The sequence below is a fragment of the Pocillopora damicornis genome, chromosome 8 (assembly GCF_964200805.1).
Source record: "Pocillopora damicornis chromosome 8, jaPocDami1.2, whole genome shotgun sequence".
Classification (NCBI taxonomy): Eukaryota; Metazoa; Cnidaria; class Anthozoa; order Scleractinia; family Pocilloporidae; genus Pocillopora; species Pocillopora damicornis.
In genome coordinates, this window is record NC_142677.1 from 20579669 (window position 1) to 20600576 (window position 20908).

The following is a 20908-nucleotide window of genomic DNA, read 5'->3' on the forward strand; positions in this document are numbered from 1 at the left end:
AAATATATAGAATATTACTTTGGAGCATGTGAAAGATTTCACAATGATGTAAACATAGCCTACGCGTAGCCATATCCTCCCCCCCTCCCCCAAAGCGAAACCCTTCCGTTTCACCTTGGGGGGTAGGGAAGGGTCCGCCTAACATTGTCTAATATAAAGAACGACCGCAGTTTTCAACAGATGTTATTAAAGTACACGGGGTTTTTTAAAAATTTGACTCGAGAACCTAAAATTGGGAAACATAAAATTCAATTTAAAAATTTAGTCATATCTATATTGTGCAACAGAATAGGTTGTCATTTTAAGGTATACCACGACTGCGAGTAAATTACTATTTACGCTAAGTGGAAAAAAATTAAAACAAGGTAAGGTTTGAATTGCCTGGACTCATTTGAGTATTGAAGTTGTATTAATTGGCAGGTCATAACAAGTCTTAGTGACCAACTGTTTTTCATTTTCACCGTGTTACGAAATGTGAAGTGGTGATCCCCAAAAATTAAAGTTTAAAAAGGAGATAGTGTGCGTTGCATTTCGATCGCGGGTTGACCAGCGACAGCGGGGTCTATGGAGAATCTGTGATAAGAATCTGGGGAAATGAATCTCCTGCAGGGAGGTTTTGTCCTTGAACAGATCGCTCAAGCCAACAACAGGGTCTATTGTCATCATTTGGGCCGCAGTGAGAGGCCGGAAGGAAGTTATCAACAACTTCAAGTAAGCGGTGAATATAAGTGTTAGAAACTCAACATACGGAGCAGGTATCTATTGCTTGGAAAAAAAAATGGCAATTTACTTTACTTTTCGTGATGTCTTTGTATCATCCATTTAAATTTTTGTTTCATCCAGACAAAAAGGTGACAAACATTTCAAGCTTCAGTGAGTTACGGTACTAGAGAGATCTATCAGATGCGGTCTTGATTTTATGTTACATGCATTAATTACAGACTGAAGAAACGTATGCTAAAAAAGTTACTCAGTCGTAGAGCTAGTCAGGTTATGAGCTACCACCACGGAAAATTTATGAAATAAGGTAAGTGGCTTTAAATGTAAAATCAAAGTAGTTTGAATTATAAATCTTGGAGTTTGCATCCGACAATTTTATGTACAGCTGTGCCGTTTTAAGACTCGTTATAAACATAGAACCTCAGCTGTGTTGCATGACTGAATACTCAATTTGCAAACTATTTTGTCTACTTGAAAATTTTCTAACTAGACGTTGTTGGCTTTCACAATTACTCATATACCCAGATCTTTTTAAATCTTTTTATGCTTAAGGTTTACCATCTCCTCAATAGATATAAAAGAATTCAGGCAGATTACAGAACGAATGCCCTTGCAAAACTTTCTTACAAAACAGAAAGTTAATCAACTCTTGCGTGATTCAGCAGATTAATTTCTAACAAATTTATAAACATTTACACAGGACTATCTTTAGATTTAGTTCATCTTGGCTGAAAAAAATGGATGTTAATAGTTCTGATAGAGAGAATTTGTTTGACAATCTGGAACTTATCAAATTGGTGATCGTTTAGTTTACTTTCGTGACCTTTAAATTTGATTTAAGGATGATACTATGACGAGAAATTAGAAACCATTCACTCTTAGGCCTGGGGCACGAAAGATAATGAGGTATAAACGAACACTTCTCATGAAAATAAAAGAGATGGCACTTTTATGACTTTTTGGTATCATAAATGCTTTTATCGCTGAGGCATTCATTTTTTATAGATATTCTGTATTCTGTAGAAAAACAAATGTTAGGGTTGTTTCGCGTTCCTTACAACGAAAGGCGAGTAAACTGAGAACATTGTACTAAATTGAAGTCCAGTTGTTCTAGTCGTTTACCAGGTTGACTAAACAGAAAATGGTGATTTTTAAATTGAGTACTAGTTAGATCGAAATGACTGCATCAGAAAATTGAAAAGTGAATATTCAAAATAACTGAATGAATAAAGCGCAATTAGTGACACAGCCTGGTGGATTTTAGCATATTCGTGACTGAAATCACTTTCCAGTCCAAGGCATTCGGTGAACATTTATGAAGCAGCTCCACATTGTGTGACTCAGCGATACCGACAGGTAGCCCGTGGTCGGTTAAAACAATTGGAGGCTTAAGGCGAGGGAAAAAGAAAGTTAACGCCGGCCATTGTGCGACTGACGGCGACCAATAAATCGCATCGGGATGGCACAGACTTGAACCTCCCAGCCCTCCTACCCCCTCATTCAATTTCCTCTCAGATTTTTGAGGACGGCAGTTTGTGTTAGCGAAAACTCAAAAGTGACCGCAACGCTAAGGAAGACTTCGATTCAAAAATGAATCTAAACTTCTAGTTTTAGGCGAAGGGCTGGATGTGTTTACCGTCTCTTACCACGGCGCCATCGGCCTCAACTTAAGCATAACATATGTCTGCAGTGTTGAGTTCCAAATGCCGGAAGCTTGAATAATTTCCCGTCAGGAATGTCATTATTTAATCCAGGCAAATTCTAGTAATTTCACGGCTAAGAAATGAAGAAAGTTTGAAAACGCACGTGTCGAGCTATCGTCTGATCATGATCGTTTCTTTTGTCTGATCCTTGTTGTTCCGTCCTCGTTGCCACGTAATCGTTGCCACGTCCTCTTGCCGTCGCCGTCGTGGTTCAATTAGGGACCTAAGCAAACCACGACGGCGACGGCAACAAGGACATGGAAAAACAAAAGATCTAATTGGCAGAACAATAGCTCAGCAAGTGCGTTTTAAAACTTTGTACATTTCTTAGCCGTCCCATGCAAAACAACAACGTGAAATCACCACAATTTGCGTCATCTGCGAACCGAAACCGCGACGGCAAATTTTTGTAATTTCCAGTTGGAGCTCAACGCTTCTTTTATACGTTATGCTGAAGTTGAGGTGTGGCGCTGTATGAGTCGGTAAACACATGTAGCCATTTTTGAAATTCTAATTAAAAGCAGAAATTTATTTTTTAATCAAAGTCTTCCTTGGCGTTGCCGTCCTGACTGCTTAAAGTCCCTTTTAATTACTGAGTAGCTCCTAACTGGCACCAGCCTACCATTAACGAGTTTTGAAGCATCCTTTTGCGAGAGAAACTTATCCGGTAGTTTTCCATTCAAATTTCATTCAAATTTATTATCTACATAAATCTTTGTAAAATATTTTATTGTCATAAATGCTATCGGAACGTTTAGGATTGAAAAAGTTAGGTCAAAACACTACACTATCTCTTTACCTTGTCGTTTTTGGAGAAAATAGTCAAATCTCTCAAAAAAAGAAAAACTTTTCTGTTTTGACAGTAAATGCCAAATCGACAAGTTTTTAAAACTGATTTCATATTAAAAGTTAACACTACGGATAAAATATTTCTTTTGACTGTTTCACGGTTATTTTCAATTTCGGTTTAAAGATAAAATTGACATGTTCAAAAACATCATTAGAGCGCCAAACTATTTAACTTAGAAATAATAGAGAATACAACAAGTCTGAGAAAAATTGCTTCGTGTGGACCGCACAAAAAAAAAAGTGAGTTAGCCAGGAAAATGGCAGAGATCTTACATCGTTGAATGAGGCTTCCACTAACAAATATTCACGGATTGAGCTAAGCTGTTTTATAAGTTTGGGCTTTTGTTAAAAAGCGAAATTTACCTAACGCAAAAAGTTAAAGAAATAGAACATTAATTGTGCAATACGCACTGATCAAAGATTTCATGATGAATCATACCAATAGAAATAGACGACTCATGCTAATTTCTGATTAATAGTTTGGACGAATGCAGTTAGAACAGAAAGTTGACTGCCACGGATCTTTTTATTAGAAACTTAGGACAGCTAAACACGAGGGAATCCAAAACAAAATTGCGGTTGTACGCGGTCGCAACAGGAATTTTGAGAGGTAGCAAAGAAAAACTGAAAAACGCGCTGTTTCCAAAAAGAGCAAGCCTCTTATGAAACAGCATTTTTAAAAAAGCTACTTTTCGTAAGATAAGATTTTGAACCCCCGCTAGTGCTTAGCTCAGTAAAGTGCTCTTCAGACGAAAGTAAATGCCCACAAGCTACGGTCATTTACTCGAATATATAGAACAGAACGCTAGTGTACTATTTAGCCCGTATATTTCCCTGCTCGATCTTTCTCTCCAACTTATATTCTGATAAATGATCTGATTAATCAGCGCCTTGTTACCATTCATCGATGACAATAAGACAGTGCTTTTAAGAATGCTTCGAAATAGGGTTACTTTATTCTTTCTAAAGTAACACTTCGGAATCTTTTTAGCTGTGTTTCACCGCTGCGTTTTAGGGCGTTCTAAAGCTAGCGTGAAATTTTTTGAGTGGATTCTAAAACCTTTTCATGTCGCGCAGCTGGGAGGTAAATGAGAAGATATTGATACCTCAGGGCAATTAACAATCACTTCAATATATTGTTCTATTTTCCAGTTGGACATCATTGGCATCGAATTATAACAAAAAGCAAGGAACAACACACTTAGCTAGCCGCATCAGAGAATAGGTCAACAGTGTCATTTCATCCAGCAACGTCTTGGATTGGAAGAACTAAGAGCGCATGAAAATTTATTTATCTATCTAATAATTATCGAGTCGCTTTGGGGAATAACAAATTTAGAAACCATAAGTAAGATTCATCTCACGCAATTAACATATTTGACGGTAATTCAAGTGATGGAAGTTTCTCGTTGCTCTTCAGTACAAAACGCCTGACATTACAAACGATATCTCACGCAATTAAAGTATCTGACGGTAAGCTGTCCGTAGCTAAAAATATTTTGATGATAATGATGAATTCACAAACCTCCGCAAAAATATGTTTGCATATTTGTTGTTGGATGTTCTTGAGTTACTGAATGTTCCAAAAGAGGACCGTGACAAAGAAATTCTTCAACGGCATTCAATCCCCGAGTTCTTCCACTTCAAACAGAGGCAACTTTTTACCGGATCTTCTAACAGCGCTCATGCCACCCTACCTTCATAGGGCGTTACTAGGCACCCGACAAGAAAGGGCTTTGTTGATAGAGAGAGCTTCCATTACCATTAAAACTTTTATTAATGAATGTAACGTAAAAGAAATGATTAGTTTTTACGTCTAATAAAACGTACAATGCTAAATTGGAGTGGCATCTGTCAAAAGAAGAAAAAGTGTCAGGGCACTGACGCACGAAAACAAACACAATTTCGTGCAAATAGCGCCTCAAACCAAATGGTTTTTCAAAATTTGTGACACAGCATCTGATCACAGTCGGTGGGAGTTCTGTGAAGTGCACTTCATTTCCCTTTTTCTCGGACAAATTTTCAATAAATTTCAGTGTAACTTTACTTTGAAATGACGACCAAAAAGTCACAGCTTCTTATGGACAGGTGCAAAGTACTCGACTTGCCCTCTGTAATGTAAGAAATGAAACAAATTAGAGCCGTATCAATTTGGCAACTCATTTATCCCCGTTACCAGGTTATGTCTCTAAATTAATGGATGCTATTCTCAGTTCAGTCAAGCGCAGGTGACACAGCAGATTAAATAATTTTAAAACATTTCCTCTACTTTCTGTTGGCGGTACTTGACTGTAGAATTTCGCTTCGTGGGTAAAACGCTCTGGTCGTTTTTAAGGTATGGTACTTACAGACATCTTTATATAATGCGTTACGATCGTTGATGCTTTTGATTCAGAATCAAAGCTCTGGAGCTAGAACAACGTTATTAGAGAAAAAAAAGATTTCTACGCCAAAACTGTTTCCCCTTGAAGACGAATTGATCAATCATCATATTCCCTAAATTTTTCTAAATTACTTCAGAAATTAATTTCTTATTTGGTAACAAAAATTAGGTTAATCAGGAAAATTAATACCTCACGGCGGACAAATAAAACTAGCAAAAATGTTCTCACCATACCACATATTCATCGATTATCAACAATTTGTGTCGCCTTTAAAATCGTATGAGTCATTTACACCTTATTTACCTTGAGCTAAGAGTTTCAAGCTGTGGTTTTCAGGACTTTTCAGCTTTCGAAAGCTTCAGCTCTTTTCCTGTACACCAGTCAACAGCAGCGACTCCGTACCTACGCATTCTCTTAAACGAATGCGAAAACAGACCCGAAAGACAATTTTCTTTTCCTTTTTCTTTCTTTCAACAAAAGAAAAGACACATTTAGCAGTAGATGGTGTGACGAAGTCACGTCACATACTGATCACGTACTCATTACGTGCTTGTCACGCACTTGCACAGTGAGTGGAACAGCGCATGGTGCAATATCAGTTGATGGCGAAGAACAAGAGCAGCTATGAATTTACTATAACCAAATATACTATATTAAGCGAAAAAAATGTAACCTGATATCTGTTATCATTTAGGGCCATCATACTTTACTTTCAGTTCACGGCAACCCTTCAACTCAAAACACTGACCAGGAAAAACCTCGACTCCCATAAACACCACCCTTCAACCCCCAAAATCTAATTGTTAACTCTCCCCTCTAGCTGCTACATATGTCCTCGTGAATTAGTTACTAGAATTCGGTGTTAAGTCAAGACAACAACTTCTACCTGATAAGTTTGAGTATTCTTATAACCTGTTTGGTGGATAATGTAATCTTAGAACAAGTTAATTCGCCTTTTGCAAAAAATTACAGGTATTATTAGATGTAGCTATGAAGTACTAGATAAGGCAAAAGATCAAGCCAGTTTTTCTGAGAAAGATCCTCGCAATAGTATTTCTATTTAGTTAATACACGTTCAAAGTTTTATCGATAACAATATCTAGTATATGGATATTACAGGGAGAAGTTGTATCTGTTAATCACTTCCGAGATTTCAAGGTTTATGAAGAATCTTCATAAAGAAACATCAGCGGGGAAGTATTGCCTGATGTAACTCCAAATTCTACTGCCTCTTAGAGGTAAACAGGAAGGAGGATTGATATTGATACCTCGGGAGTGAAATGGTTTACTGTACAACTGTGATGTAGACGACCAGCTGATCTTGGAGAGATCAATAACTCAGTATCATACCAATCATCGCGAATGCATTGAGTACGATTGAAACAGATCCGGTGAATACGTTTGTCATTTACCTTTGTGCGTCGGTTAAAACAATTGGAGGTTTAGGGCGAGGGAAAACGAAAGTTAACGCCGGCCATTGTGCAATTGACGGCGACCAATCAATCGCATCGGGATGGTACAGACTTGAACCTCCCAGCCCTCCTACCCTCTCATTCAATTTCCTCTCAGACTTTTGAGGACGGCGGTTTGTGCTAGCGAAAACTCAAAAGTGACCGCAACGCTAAGGAAGACGTCGATTCAAAAATGAATCTGAACTTTTATTTTTAGGCGAAGGGCTGGATGTGTTTACCGTCTCTTACCACGGCGCCACCGGCCTCAACTTTAGCATAACATATGTCTGCAGTGTTGAGTTCTAAATGACGGAAGCTTGAATAATTTCCCGGCAGGAATATCATTCTCAGCCCACGCAAATTCTAGTGATTTCCCGGCGCTTCGGCTTCGTGCCGAGCTATTGTCTGATCATGATCGTTTCTTTTGTCTAGTCCTTTTTGTCCCGTCCTCGTTGCCACGTCATCATTGCCACGTCGTCTTGCCGTCGCCGTCGTGGTTTTAATTATCTATTGATGAAAAAGTGGCTCCTAACTGGCACCAGCCTACCATTAACGAGTCGAGGCTACCAAATGATAAGTGTTAAATTATCGAAACTAAAAACCAGTGAAGAGCCTTCATAATGAGTTGATCCCCTTACAATACAATAAAACAAGAAGAAACGATTTATGAATAGACATTAAGAGTTCTTTTGATCGCTTTTGGCTGGAAGGTAAACTTATATTTCGGAAGCAATGATAATTCGAGGATTACTCCCATAACAAACAGTCTAGGAAAGTTTGCAGGTGGGTTGATTTTAGCACAGTAGTCTCGTGCAGTTTCTGTCACAGATTGATTTATTGTGATTCTGAATTTCTCCAAACCTTTTTGTCGCCGGAAAAAGCTTTTGAAGCATCCTTTTACGAGGGAAACTTATGCATTCAAATTTGTTACCTATATATTTTATGGTCGTAAATGCTATCGGAACGTTTAGGATTGAAAAAGTTGGGTCAAAACACTACTCTATCTCTTTACCCTGTCGTTTTTGGAGAAAATAGTAAAATCCCTCAGAACCTGAAATAAAAACTTGTCTGTGTCGACAGATCATGCCAAATCAACAAGTTTTTAAAAATGATTTCACATTAAAAGTTAACACTTGGATAAAACATTTCCTTTTACCGTTCAGTTTCACGGTTGTTTTCAATTTCGGTTTAAAGATAAAACGAACATGTTAAAAAATATCATTAGAGCGCCAAACTATTTAACTTAGAAATAATAGAGAATACAACAAGTCTGAGAAAAATTGCTTCGTGTGGACCGCACAAAAAAAAAGTGAGTTAGCCAGGAAAATGACAAAGATCTTGACATCGTTGAATGAGGCTTCCACTAACAAATATTCACGGATTGAGCTACGCTGTTTTATAAGTTTGGGCTTTTGTTAAAAGCGAAAGTTACCTGACGCAAAAAGTTAAAGAAATAGAACATTAATTGTGCAATACGCACTGATCAAAGATTTCATGATGAATCGTACCAATAGAAATAGATTACTTATGCTAATTTCTGGTTAATAGTTTGGACGGATGCAATTATAAAAAAAAGTGGACCGTCACGGATCTTTCTATTAGAAACTTAGGACAGCTAAACACATGGGAATCCAAAACAAAATATTGGCGGTTGTGCGCGGTCCCAAGAGGAATTTGGAGAGTTAGCAAAGAAAAACTTGACGCGCTGTTTTCTAAGAGCAAGCCTCTTATGAAACAGCGTTTTTAAAAAAGCTACTTTTCGATTTCAAACCCCCGCTAGTGCTTAGCTCAGTAAAGTGCTCTTCAGACGAAAATAAAAGCCCACAAGCTACGGTCATTTACTCGAATAAATTTACTTTTAATGGTGTCTTAGATGCACGTTTTTCATAATTTGTTTGTTTAAGGTACGTTATTACTTCACGAGGTTCTAGATGGTTCAACTGTTAGCCGTAAATCGGCAAAAAATAGCTGTTTGGTGCCAAAAATTGACAAATTTTAACCATTAGTCGTAAAAAAAGTTAGCCGCAAATGTTCCTCTTATCTGTGATGTGGCTTCTCGAAAATGTCAAAATTTTATACTGTTATGCTGCTTGTCTTGTAACCATTGCGGGGGAACAAAAAACTCAAGTACTCCATATCAACCCAACAGCGGCGCAACAGCAGTTCGTTCTGGAATTAACTCTGCTGCTTGACTCTGGTGGTGAAAGCGAGCGAGTAAATGTGTTTTAGAACAATGAAAATAAATCTTTAACTTTTTAAAGTGATTGAAATCAAATTTTTAACATTTCTGGCAACCGTAGCAGAAAGATATTCCAGTAGCCGTAAAATGACCAAAACTTTAATCGTTAGCTGCAAATACCATCACCTTATTGAAACTTTCAACATTCACACGTTTTCTATAGTAAATTAACATACTCCGGAAATCGTTGAAACAACAGCCAGTTACTCTCTTTCACAAATTGTACAAACGATGCGAGGGCCTTAACTAATAATTTTATCATGTAACATTGAGACCAATGATACGTTTACTCCATGCAGGAGATATCTCAAATCTCAAGCTGAGCAAATGGAGAATTTTGAAACAGAACGCGAGTTTATCCATTTAGTCCGTATATTTCCCTGCTCGATCTTTCTCTCCAACCGATATTCTATTAAATGATCTGTTTAATCAGCGCCTTATTACCATTCATCGATGATCATAAGACAGTGCTTTTAAGAATGCTTCGATGTGGGATTGCTTTTTTTTTTTTTTTTTGTAAAGTAACACTTCGGAATCTTTTCAGCTGTGTTTCACCGCTGCGTTTTAGGGCGTTCTAGAGCAAGCGTGAAAATTTTTTTGAGTGGACTCTACGACCTGTTTACGTCGTGCAGCTGGGAGGTAAATGAGAAGATATTGATACCTCAGGGCAATTTTGGAATGAGTTGCCAGTTATCGGGTCCTTGCGTTTGCGCAAAGAGTTCTGGGATCGCCATGGGGCAAACATTGTAACTCGCTATAAAGGAACGTATGGCGTAAGGTTGCTTTGACGCCCAAAAAAGCAATTTTGCGAGAGATTATGGCTTTTTCGCCGCAGTTTTATCATAAAGATATGTTGGCACGAGGGAAGCGTAAGGTTTTGTTGAAATTACAACGAAATATGTTACAAAAAATACCGAAAAACTTCTCACCAAGTGCAAGGTCTATTATGAAATCGTCATCGCGTAATGGGCTCGAAATATTACAAAATTAGCCAGGAATCACCTGGAAATAACTAATTTAAGTCCTTTCAGTTGTATTTTTATAAGTACAGCCTGTTTTCATACTTGTTAACGTATTTAATGAACAAATTACGACGTTTGAAAATATACCTCCTTTAAGGAGAGAAGTCGTTGTCCACGGAGATAGAAATTATTTTTAACGGACTGTTACTCTCTGAAAGGATGAAATAAGCGATGAAAAACATAAGGAAATCCCTCGTTCAAGTGGTAGTTTCTTTTAGAAAAATCCAAAGGTCTTTGAGCTGCAACTTTTCTCCTCAAACTCCTTGAAAGATCTTGTCAGGAAAAGAAAGATCACGGGAGCCGCCTGGCAGAAACTGTGGACATATCATCGGTTGTGCATCGCTCCTTAAGGGACCAATTTGTATCCCTCATCGCCACAGAAGAAAGGGTTCAGTTTTGAGCCGATTATCAACGCTGATTTCTTCGCATTCATCACTTTAATGTACCGCAATAATATTTAATGCTCAAGCACGCCATCTCGATCTCCTGCTGCCTCGAGGTAGCTCTTCTAGCGCTCTTTTGTATTACCGGGTCAAAACACGACTCCATCTCTTTACCTTGTCCTTTTTGGAGAAAATAGTCAAATCTCTCAAAAAAAGAAAAACTTTTCTGTTTTGACAGTGAATGCCAAATCGACAAGTTTTTAAAAATGATTTCATATTAAAAGTTAACACCAAGGATAAAATATTTCCATTTACAATTTCACGGTTGTTTTCAATTTCGGTTTAAAAACATTGACATGTTCAAAAACACTAGAGCGCCTATTATTTAACTTAGAAATAATAGCGAATACAACAAGTTTGAGAAAAATTGCTTCGTGTAGACCGCACAAAAAAAAAAGTGAGTTTGCCAGGAAAATGGCAAGGATCTTAACATCGTTGAATGAGGCTTCTAAGAACAAATATTCACGGATTGAGCTACGCTGTTTTATAGGTTTTAGCTTTTGTTAAAATGCAAAAGTTACCTGACGCAAAAAGTTAAAGAAATAGAACATTAATTGTATAATACACACTGATCAAAGATTTCATGATGAATCGTACCAATAGAAATAGACGACTCATGCTAATTTCTGATTAATAGTTTGGACGTATGCAGTTATAGGAGAAAGTTGACTGTCACGGATCTTTCTATTAGAAACTTAGGACAGCTAAACACAAGGGAATCCAAAACAAAATTGCGGTTGTACGCGGTCGCAACAGGAATTTTGAGAGGTAGCAGAGAAAAACTGAAAAACGCGCTGTTTCCTAAAAGCAAGCCTCTTATGAAACAGCGTTTTTAAAAAAGCTACTTTTCGTAAGATAAGATTTTAAACCCCCGCTAATGCTTAGCTCAGTAAAGTGCTCTTTAGACGAAAGTAAATGCCCACAAGCTACGGTCATTTACTCGAATAAATTTACATTACAGAGCAAATGGAGAATTTTGAAACAGATAGCTAGTTGATCCCATTTAGTCCGTATATTTCCCTGCTCGATCTTTCTCTCCAACTTATATTCTGATAAATGATCTGTTTAATCAGCGCCTTGTTACCATTCATCGATGACGTGAAGACAGTGCTTTTAAGAATGCTTCGAAATAGGGTTGCCTTGACACTGTGACACTTCGGAGTTTTTTTAGTTGTGTTTCACCGCTGCGTTTTAGGGCGTTCTAAAGCTAGCGTGAAATTTTTTGAGTAGATTCTAAGACCTTTTCATGTCGCGCAGCTGGGAGGTAAATGAGAAGATATTGATATCTCAGGGCAATTTACGATCATTTCAATATATTGTTCTGTTTTCCAGTTGGACATCATTGGCATCGAATTATAACAAAAAGTAAGGAACAACACACTCAGCTAGCCGCATCAGAGAACAGACCAACAGTGTCATTTCATCTAGCAACGTCTTTCATTGAAAGAACTAAGAGCGCATGAAAATTTATTTATCTATCTAATAATTGTCGAGTCGCTTTGGGAAATATCCACAATTTAGAAACCATAAGTAAGATTTAATCTCATACAATTAACATATTTGACGGTAATTCAAGTGATGTTATTAGATGAAAAAAAGCTTTTTACGCCAAAACTGCAATAATTTTTTTCTAAATTACTTCGGAAATTAACTTCTTATTTGGTAACAAAAAGGTAAATCAGTAAAATGAATACCTCACGGCGAACAAATGATACTAGCAAAACTTTTCTCACCATACTACATGTTTATCGATTATCAACAATTTGTGTCGCCTTTAAAACTGTATGAGTCATTTACACCTTATTTTCCTTAAGCTAAGAGTTTCAAGCTGTGGTTTTCAGGACTTTTCAGCCCTTAACAGCTCCAGCTCTTTTCCTGTACACCAGTCAACAGCAGCAATTCCGTACCTACGTATTGTCTTAAACGAACGCGAAAACAGACCCGAAAGACACGGACTTACTCGATTTTTGTAAGAGAGATGGTAAGTTTTGAGCTCGGTGAAGAAATAGAGAAAGATGTTTTTCGTCTTGTCACGAGCGCGGGACAAAGAAAAATTATCTGAGTTCCTATGAGACTCTACGACGAGCGAGGTCTATTACAAAGTTCACATGATACGCGTCCTGCATACTGCTAGGATCAGCAATGTCGATAGCGTCATGTTTGTAAATAGAGAAGGTACTGATCCTTAAAAATATGGTTCGAGCTTGTTTCTTTTTATTTCGTGCTTAGAGACTTTTTTCCTCTTTCAAAGTTTGTAGAGGTAAGGCTGATGGTGATGACGTGGCTATGGTTAGCTGTGTTCCTTACGATCACCTGGAACACTGCACAAGCCGACAAACAAAAGAATATTGTTTTTCAAGCAAACTATGAAGATCTCATTACGGGTTGTTGGGAAGGAAGCTTTGTATTAAACGAGTGCGAGGAACGTTGTGAATGTCGAAATGGGGAGCTTGTCAACTGTTACCGTGTGAGGAAGGATTTCATCAAAATGGACATCCATGAAAGGCGTCGTTTTCTTGACGCCTACAAGATCGTTTCCATGTATCCTAGTTTCAGAAAAGACTACAAAAGAGTAGTCGCTTATCATATTACATACACCCCCACCGAATTACTTCACGAAGGCCCATGGATATTCCTACCCTGGCATCGATGGTGGCTGGTTGAGTTTGAAAATCTTCTTCGTCGCGTTGACTGCCGCGTAACCATGCCTTACTGGAACTGGAGTCGAGTCGCCAACCACTGGTGGAGAGGCATTGGTAAAGAGGACTTCTGGAGCCCAGAGGCGCACGGGCTGGGTGGCAATGGTAAAACTCCAAGTCTGTGTGTTGTCAATGGACCCTTTCGCGAGGACAAATGGAGCCTGTTGACAATTGGAGGAGGAGGATGTTTAAAGAGAAATTTCAGCTACGTTCACCTCACCGGAGATGAAGAACACGTCAGGGACACTTTGGCTCTACCTCTGGAAGAGTTTCTCCAATTTGAATATATATTGCGAGAAGTTTACCATAACGAAATACATTGGTATGTCGGCGGAACCATGTACACTACTGAAGCCGCAAATGCTCCTGAAGTAGTACCTCATCATTCCTTCCTGGACAAAATTTGGCGCGAGTGGCAGAAGAAAGGCGAACAATACAAAAATGTATTTTTTTACGACGTTCCGTGGAAGTTCCCAAACTCAAACTACCACGGCTGGCAATGGCTTGACTCCGATAACCTTCCTGATCAAGTGAAAGTTACGTACGAAGATTAACCATGGGATATGTAACCTAAAGTTAGATGGTTTTGCATGTGATAAGTTAGATATACAAGTGCACAGGGAGAGGGCATTATTTATTTATCTCTAATGAATGGAGAGGTGGAGGAATATGGGGGGGAATCACATGGTTTTCATCACTTTGACTGCCAATCAACTGCCAATGATGGAGGATTAAAAGAATAATACAAAGCCTTACGGGGGGGGGAGGAAGGGGAGATCAGGTCAATTTTACCGCAACATAGCCAAAATCATTCAAACCACCTCTCCCCTCCCCCGTCCTCCAGGCAAGAAATTATGACCGGCCCCTATTACATTCTGATAAGAGACTGGAATGTCGCATGTTGAAAATCCACCGCCCACGACTGGTCATTAATGTCAATTTCCCGCGCTTAAACAGTTTGCTCGTTTTACTTTGCGTTCTCATTCACTCTACAAGGTTTATTCCTTTCTTCTTATTTACCCTCGCTTTTATACTGGCGGTCAGACATCAAACTATTCATCTCAATATCGCAAGAAACTGACATCAGCTGGTATTATTAGCGTTTCTCTTCTCTGTTTAAAAAAGCTGAGTCGTAAAACGAAAACACCAAACTTTGAGATAATCAAACAAGTGAAAATCAAACTACGTTTACATCTTGTCTCCTTCATTATTCTTTAGAAAGTTTTATGTTCATTTTCTTAGATACCGGTCTAAGCAAAATGAAATCATTTCAAAGAGAGTAAACCCTTTACATCCTCATCCTCCATGATGTTCTCTGTACGTCATTTCTTAAGGTACTGACAAGGAAAATCTGTTTAACAATTACGAGTTTCTTCAGTCAGTGATCATTTCTTTTTATTCTCGTAACCTTAACGTTTGATTGGAGGGTGATATTGTGATGAGAAATGACACCCTGGTCACCCATTGGGGACGTATGCCTTAGCTACTCTAGCTATCTCATCTCAAGGAAACGCTAATTCTGGGCTCATTACTCAGTCAGTCAGTTCCGTAAGCGTCAACCACTATAGCTGATATCTTAGGTTCGACATCTCTCTTCCCTGACAAAGATGGTGTTTGATTCAGTAGGAAAGTTTCATGCGCCATTTTAATTGTCGAGTAACCGCGCCTTACACAGAGCGGAGCCGGGTCGCTCATTACTGGTAGAGAGATATTGCTAACGGGGGTTTCTAGGAATCCAGGCCACCACGGATATGGCGGAACAGGAGACAAACAGATCTGTGTTGTGCATGGACCATTTAGCAAAGACAAACGGCGCCTATTTGATATCATAAGAAGTGGACGTTTTCAGAGGACTTTCTATCGATCCCTCTCACTAAAGCTCTGCCAATGCACGGAACAGGTATCTTTTGCTATTAAATACCCTGGAAAAAAATGGCAATTTACTTTCCTTTTCGTGATCTCTTTGTATCATCCATTTAAATGTTTGTTTCATCCAGACAGACAAAAAGGTGACAAACATTTCAAGCTCCAGTGAGTTACGATACTAGAGAAATCTATTACATGCGGTCTTGATTTTATGTTACATGCATTAATTACCGACTAAAGAAACGTATGCTAAAAAAGTTACTCAGTCGTGGAGCTAGTCAGGTTATGAGCTACCACCACGGAAAATTAATGAAATAAGGTAAGTGACTTTAAATGTAACATCAAAGTTGTTTGAACTATAAATCTTGGAGTTTACATCCGACAATTTTATGTACAGCTGTGCTGTTTTAAGACCCGTTATAAACACAGAACCTCAGCTGTGTTGCATGACTGAATAGTCAATTTGCAAACTATTTTGTCTTCTTTGAAATTTTCTGGCTACTCGTTGCTGGCTTTCACAATTACTCGTATACCCAGATCTTTTGAAATCTTTTTTTACTTAAGGTTTACCATCTCCTCAATAAATGGAAAAGAATTCAGGCAGGTTACAGAACGCATGCCCGTGTAAAACTCTCTTGCAAAACAGAAAGTTAATCAACTCTCGCGTGATTCGGCATTTACACAGGACTATCTTTAGATTTAGTTCATCTTTGCTGAGAAAAATTGGATATTAATAGTTCTGATAGAGAGAATGTGTTTGACAATCTGGAACCTATCAAATTGGTAATCGTTTCGTTAATTTTCGTGACCGTTACATTTGATTCAAGGATGATACTATGACGAGAAATTAGAAACCATTCACTCTTAGGCCTGGGGCATGAAGGGCAGATAAAGAGAGGTGTAAACGAACACTTCTCATGAAAATAAAACAGATGGCACCAAACTTTTATCACTTTTTGTTATCATACATGTTTTTATCGCTTAGGCATTCATTTTTTATAGATATTCTGAGAAAAACAAATGTCAGAGTTGTTTTGCGTTCTTCACAGCGAAAGGCGAGGAAATTAAGAATATTGTACTAAATTGTACTACAGTTGTTCCAGTCGTTTACTGGAATGACTAAACAGAAGATGGTGATTTTTAAATTAAGTTACATCGGTATAACTGAATAAGAAAATTGAAAAGTGAATATTCAAAACAACTGAAAAAGCGCAATTAGAGACACAGCCTGGTGGATTTTAGCATATTCGTGATTGAAGGGCGGATAAAGAGAGGTGTAAACGAACACTTCTAATAAAACAGATGGCATCAAACTTTTATCACTTTTTGTTATCATATATGTTTTTATCGCTTAGGTATTCATTTTTTTATAGATATTCTGTGGAAAAACAAATGTCAGAGTTGTTTTGCGTTCTTCACAGCGAAAGGCGAGGAAATTAAGAATATTGTATTAAATTGTACTACAGTTGTTCCAGTCGTTTACCGGAATGACCAAACAGAAGATGGTGATTTTTAAATTAAGTTACATCGGTATGACTGAATAAGAAAATTGAAAAGTGAATATTCAAAACAACTGAAAAAGCGCAATTAGAGACACAGCCTGGTGGATTTTAGCATATTCGTAATTGAAATCACTTTCCAGTACAACGCACTCGGTGAATATTTATGAAGCAGCTCCACATTGTGTGACTCAGCGATACCGACAGGTAGCCCGTGGTGGGTTAAAACAAATGGAGGCTTGGGGCGAGGGAAAAAGAAAGTTATCGCCGGCCATTGTGCAACTGAGGGCGACCAATCATCACATCAGGATGGCACAGACTTGAACCTCCCAGCCCTCCTGCATGCCCCCTCATTCAATTTCCTCTCAGATTTTTGAGGACGGCAGTTTGTGCTAGCGAAAACTCAAGAGTGACCGCAACGCTAAGGAAGACGTCGATTCAAAAATGAATCTGAACTTCTAGTTTTAGGCGAAGGGCTGGATGTGTTTACCGTCTCTTACCACGGCGCCACGGGCCTCAACTTTAGCAATAACATATGTCAGCAGTGTTGGGTTCAAAAGGCCGGAAGATTGAATAATTTTCCGTCAGGGCTTTCCTAATAGAAAAAACTTTCATTACCATTAATGATTAGTTTTGGCGTCTAATAAAACGCACAATGCTAAATTGGAGTGGCATTTGTCAAGAGAAGAAAAAGTGTCAGAGCATTGACACACGTGAACAAACATAATTTCGTGCGAATAGCGCCTCAAACCAAATGGTTTTTGGAAAGTTTGTAACACAGCATCTGATCACAGTCGGTGGGCGTTTTGTGAAGTGCACTTCATTTCCTTTTTCTCAGACAAATTCTTCATTCAATTTCAGTATAACTTTATTTTGAAATGGCGACCAAAGACTTTTCACAGAAAAGTCACAGCTTTTTATGGACAGGTGCAAAGTACTCGACTTGTCCTCTGTAATGTTAGAAACTAAAACAAATTAGAGCCGTATCAATTTAGCAACTCATTTATCTCCGTTACCAGGTTATGTCTTTAAATTAATGGATGCTATCCCCGGCAAGCGCAGGTGTCAGTGGCAGATTAAATAATTTTAAAACTGATTTCCTCTACTTTCAGTCGGCGGTACTTGACTATAGAATTTTGCTTTGCGGGTAAAACGCTCTGGTCGTTTTTAAGGTATGGTACTTACAGGCATCTTTATACAATGCGTTATGATCGTTGATGCTTTTGATTCAGAATCAAAGCTCTGGAGCTAGGAGAACGTTATTAGAGAAAAAAAAAGCTTTTTACGCCAAAACTGTTTCCCCTTGAAGACGAATTGATCAATTATCATATTCCCTAAATTTTTCTAAATTACTTCAGAAATTAATTTCTTATTTGGTATGCTACTCTCAGTTCAGTCAAGCGCAGGTGACACCGCAGATTAAATAATTTTAAAACATTTCCTCTACTTTCTGTTGGCGGTACTTGACTGTACAATTTCGCTTCGTGGGTAAAACGCTCTGATCGTTTTTAAGGTATGGTACTTACAGACATCTTTATACAATGCGTTACGATCGTTGATGCTTTTTATTCAGAATCAAAGCTCTGGAGCTAGGAGAACGTTATTAGAGAAAAAAACGATTTCTATGCCAAAACTGTTCTCCTTGAAGACGAGTTGATCAATCATCATATTCCCTAAATTTTTCTAAATTACTTCAGAAATTAATTTCTTATTTGGTAATAAAAAATTAGGTTAATCAGGAAAATTAATACCTCACGGCGGAAAAATAAAACTAGCAAAAATGTTCTCACCATACCACATATTCATCGATTATCAACAATTTGTGTCGCCTTTAAAATCGTATGAGTCATTTACACCTTATTTACCTTGAGCTAAGAGTTTCAAGTCAACAGCAGCGACTCCGTACCTACGCATTCTCTTAAACGAATGCGAAAACAGACCCGAAAGACAATTTTCTTTAATTTCCTTTTTTCTTTGGAAGCCCCTAATCATGGACTTGCTCAATTTTTGTAAGAGAGATGGTAAGTTTTGAGCTCGGTAAAGAATTATAGAAAGATATTTTTCGTCTTGTCACAAGCGCAGGACAAGGAAAAATTATCTGAGTTCCCATGAGGAATCGAACCTTAGACCTTCGGATTCCGTACTCCGATGCTCTACCACTAAACCACAGAGACTCTACGGTGAGCGAGGTCTATTACAAACTTCATAGGACACGCGTCCTGCATACTGCTAGGATCAGCAATGTCGATAGCGTCATGTTTGTAAATAGAGAAGGTACTGATCCTTGAAAATATGGTTCGAGCTTGTTTCTTTTTATTTCGTGCTTATAGACTTTTTTTCTCTTTCTAAGTTTGTAGAGGTAAGGCTGATGGTGATGACGTGGCTATGGTTAGCTGTGTTCCTTACGACCACCTGGAACACTGCACAGGCTGACAAACAGAAGAATATTGTTTTCCAAGCAAACTATGAAGATCTTATCACGGGTTGTTGGGAAGGAAGCTTTGTATTAAACGAGTGCGAAGAACGATGTGAATGTCGAAATGGGGAGCTTGTCAACTGTTACCGCGTGAGGAAGGATTTCATCAAAATGGACATCCGTGAAAGGCGCCGTTTTCTTGACGCCTACAAGATCGTTTCCATGTATCCTAGTTTCAGAAAAGACTACAAAAGAGTAGTCGCTTATCATATTGCATACACCCCCACCGAATTACTTCACGAAGGCCCATGGATATTCCTACCCTGGCATCGATGGTGGCTGGTTGAGTTTGAAAATCTTCTTCGTCGCGTTGACTGCCGCGTAACCATGCCTTACTGGAACTGGAGTCGAGTCGCCAACCACTGGTGGAGAGGCATTGGTAAAGAGGACTTCTGGAGCCCAGGGGTGCACGGGCTGGGTGGCGATGGTAAAACTCCAAGTCTGTGTGTTGTCAATGGACCCTTTCGCGAGGACAAATGGAACTTGCTGACAATTGGAGGAGGAGGATGTTTAAAGAGGAATTTCAGCTACGTTCACCTCACTGGAGATGAAGAACATGTCAGGAACACTTTGGCTCTACCTCTGGAAGAGTTTCTCCAATTTGAATATATATTGCGAGAAGTTTACCATAACGAAATACATTGGTATGTCGGCGGAACCATGTACACTACTGAAGCCGCAAATGCTCCTGAAGTAGTACCTCATCATTCCTTCCTGGACAAAATTTGGCGCGAGTGGCAGAAGAAAGGCGAACAATACAAAAATGTATTTTTTTACGACGTTCCGTGGAAGTTCCCAAACTCAAACTACCACGGCTGGCAATGGCTTGACTCCGATAACCTTCCTGATCAAGTGAAAGTTACGTACGAAGATTAACCATGGGATATGTAACCTAAAGTTAGATGGTTTAGCATGTGATAAGTTAGATATACATGTGCACAGGGAGAGGCCAGTTTTTATTTATCCCTAATGGGTGAAGGAGTGGAGTAATATAAGGGAAATCACGTGGTTTTCATCACTTTGACTGCCAATCAACTGCCAATGATGGAGGATTAAAAGAATAACACAAAGCCTTACGGGGGGGAAGGGGCGGGGGATCAGGTAAGTTTTACCGCAACGTTACCAAAATCATTCAACCCACCCCACCCCTCCCCCCCTCCGTCCTCCAGGCGAGAGATGTAATCAATAGGATTGTGCCATGAAAGGAAGAAGTACTAAATAAGACTTAATTTTAGGGGAAATGTAAGTTATAATTTGTTTTGGGATGCAGTTGAGTTAATTGTATTTTCTTAATGGAGTAGTTTTCACTTTAATATTAAAAGTAATCTGGGATTGCATTGGTATTGTTTTACTCTCCTGTGACTGGTCCAGAAAAATCGCGTCAGTCTTGCAACCAATCAGATCTGCAAAACGAAGACCCACCGCCCACAACTGGCCACTGGTGTCAGCTTCCCGCGCTTAAACAGTTTGCTCGTTTTACTTTGAGTTCTCATTGGCTCTTCTCATTTACTCTCGCTTTCATACTGGTGGTCAGACATCAAACTATTCATCTCGATA

The 20908-nt window shown here is 38.7% G+C and overlaps 2 protein-coding genes across 8 annotated transcripts; both read left to right on the top strand.

Annotated features, from left to right (window-relative positions):
- Positions 1-952: 952 nt before the first annotated feature.
- Positions 953-14701, top strand: LOC113666880 (uncharacterized). Of its 4 annotated transcripts, none has more exons than XM_089213897.1 (2): positions 953-1027; positions 13063-14701. In XM_089213897.1, exon 2 carries the CDS (start codon positions 13081-13083, stop codon positions 14062-14064), a length of 984 nt encoding a protein of 327 aa, XP_089070023.1. In that variant the 5' UTR covers positions 953-1027; positions 13063-13080; the 3' UTR covers positions 14065-14701. The 4 variants fall into 4 exon arrangements, with proteins under 4 accessions (XP_089070023.1, XP_089070022.1, XP_027038490.2 ...); XM_089213896.1 differs by lacking the exon at positions 953-1027 and adding an exon at positions 5478-5607; XM_027182689.2 differs by lacking the exon at positions 953-1027 and adding an exon at positions 7730-7890.
- Positions 7820-20688, top strand: LOC149041779 (uncharacterized). Of its 4 annotated transcripts, none has more exons than XM_089213898.1 (2): positions 7820-7890; positions 19226-20688. In XM_089213898.1, exon 2 carries the CDS (start codon positions 19244-19246, stop codon positions 20225-20227), a length of 984 nt encoding a protein of 327 aa, XP_089070024.1. In that variant the 5' UTR covers positions 7820-7890; positions 19226-19243; the 3' UTR covers positions 20228-20688. The 4 variants fall into 4 exon arrangements, with proteins under 4 accessions (XP_089070024.1, XP_089070025.1, XP_089070027.1 ...); XM_089213899.1 differs by lacking the exon at positions 7820-7890 and adding an exon at positions 15262-15695; XM_089213901.1 differs by lacking the exon at positions 7820-7890 and adding an exon at positions 18266-18388.
- The last annotated feature ends 220 nt before the right edge of the window (positions 20689-20908 follow it).

Bases quoted from the DNA above. Each gene is read 5' to 3' on its own strand.
- LOC149041779 (XM_089213902.1), top strand. From the start codon at position 18,984: ATGAGGAATCGAACCTTAGACCTTCGGATTCCGTACTCCGATGCTCTA. The intron at 19,056-19,225 runs GTGAGCGAGGTC...TCTCTTTCTAAG, and splicing joins TAAACCACAGAGACTCTACG to TTTGTAGAGGTAAGGCTGAT.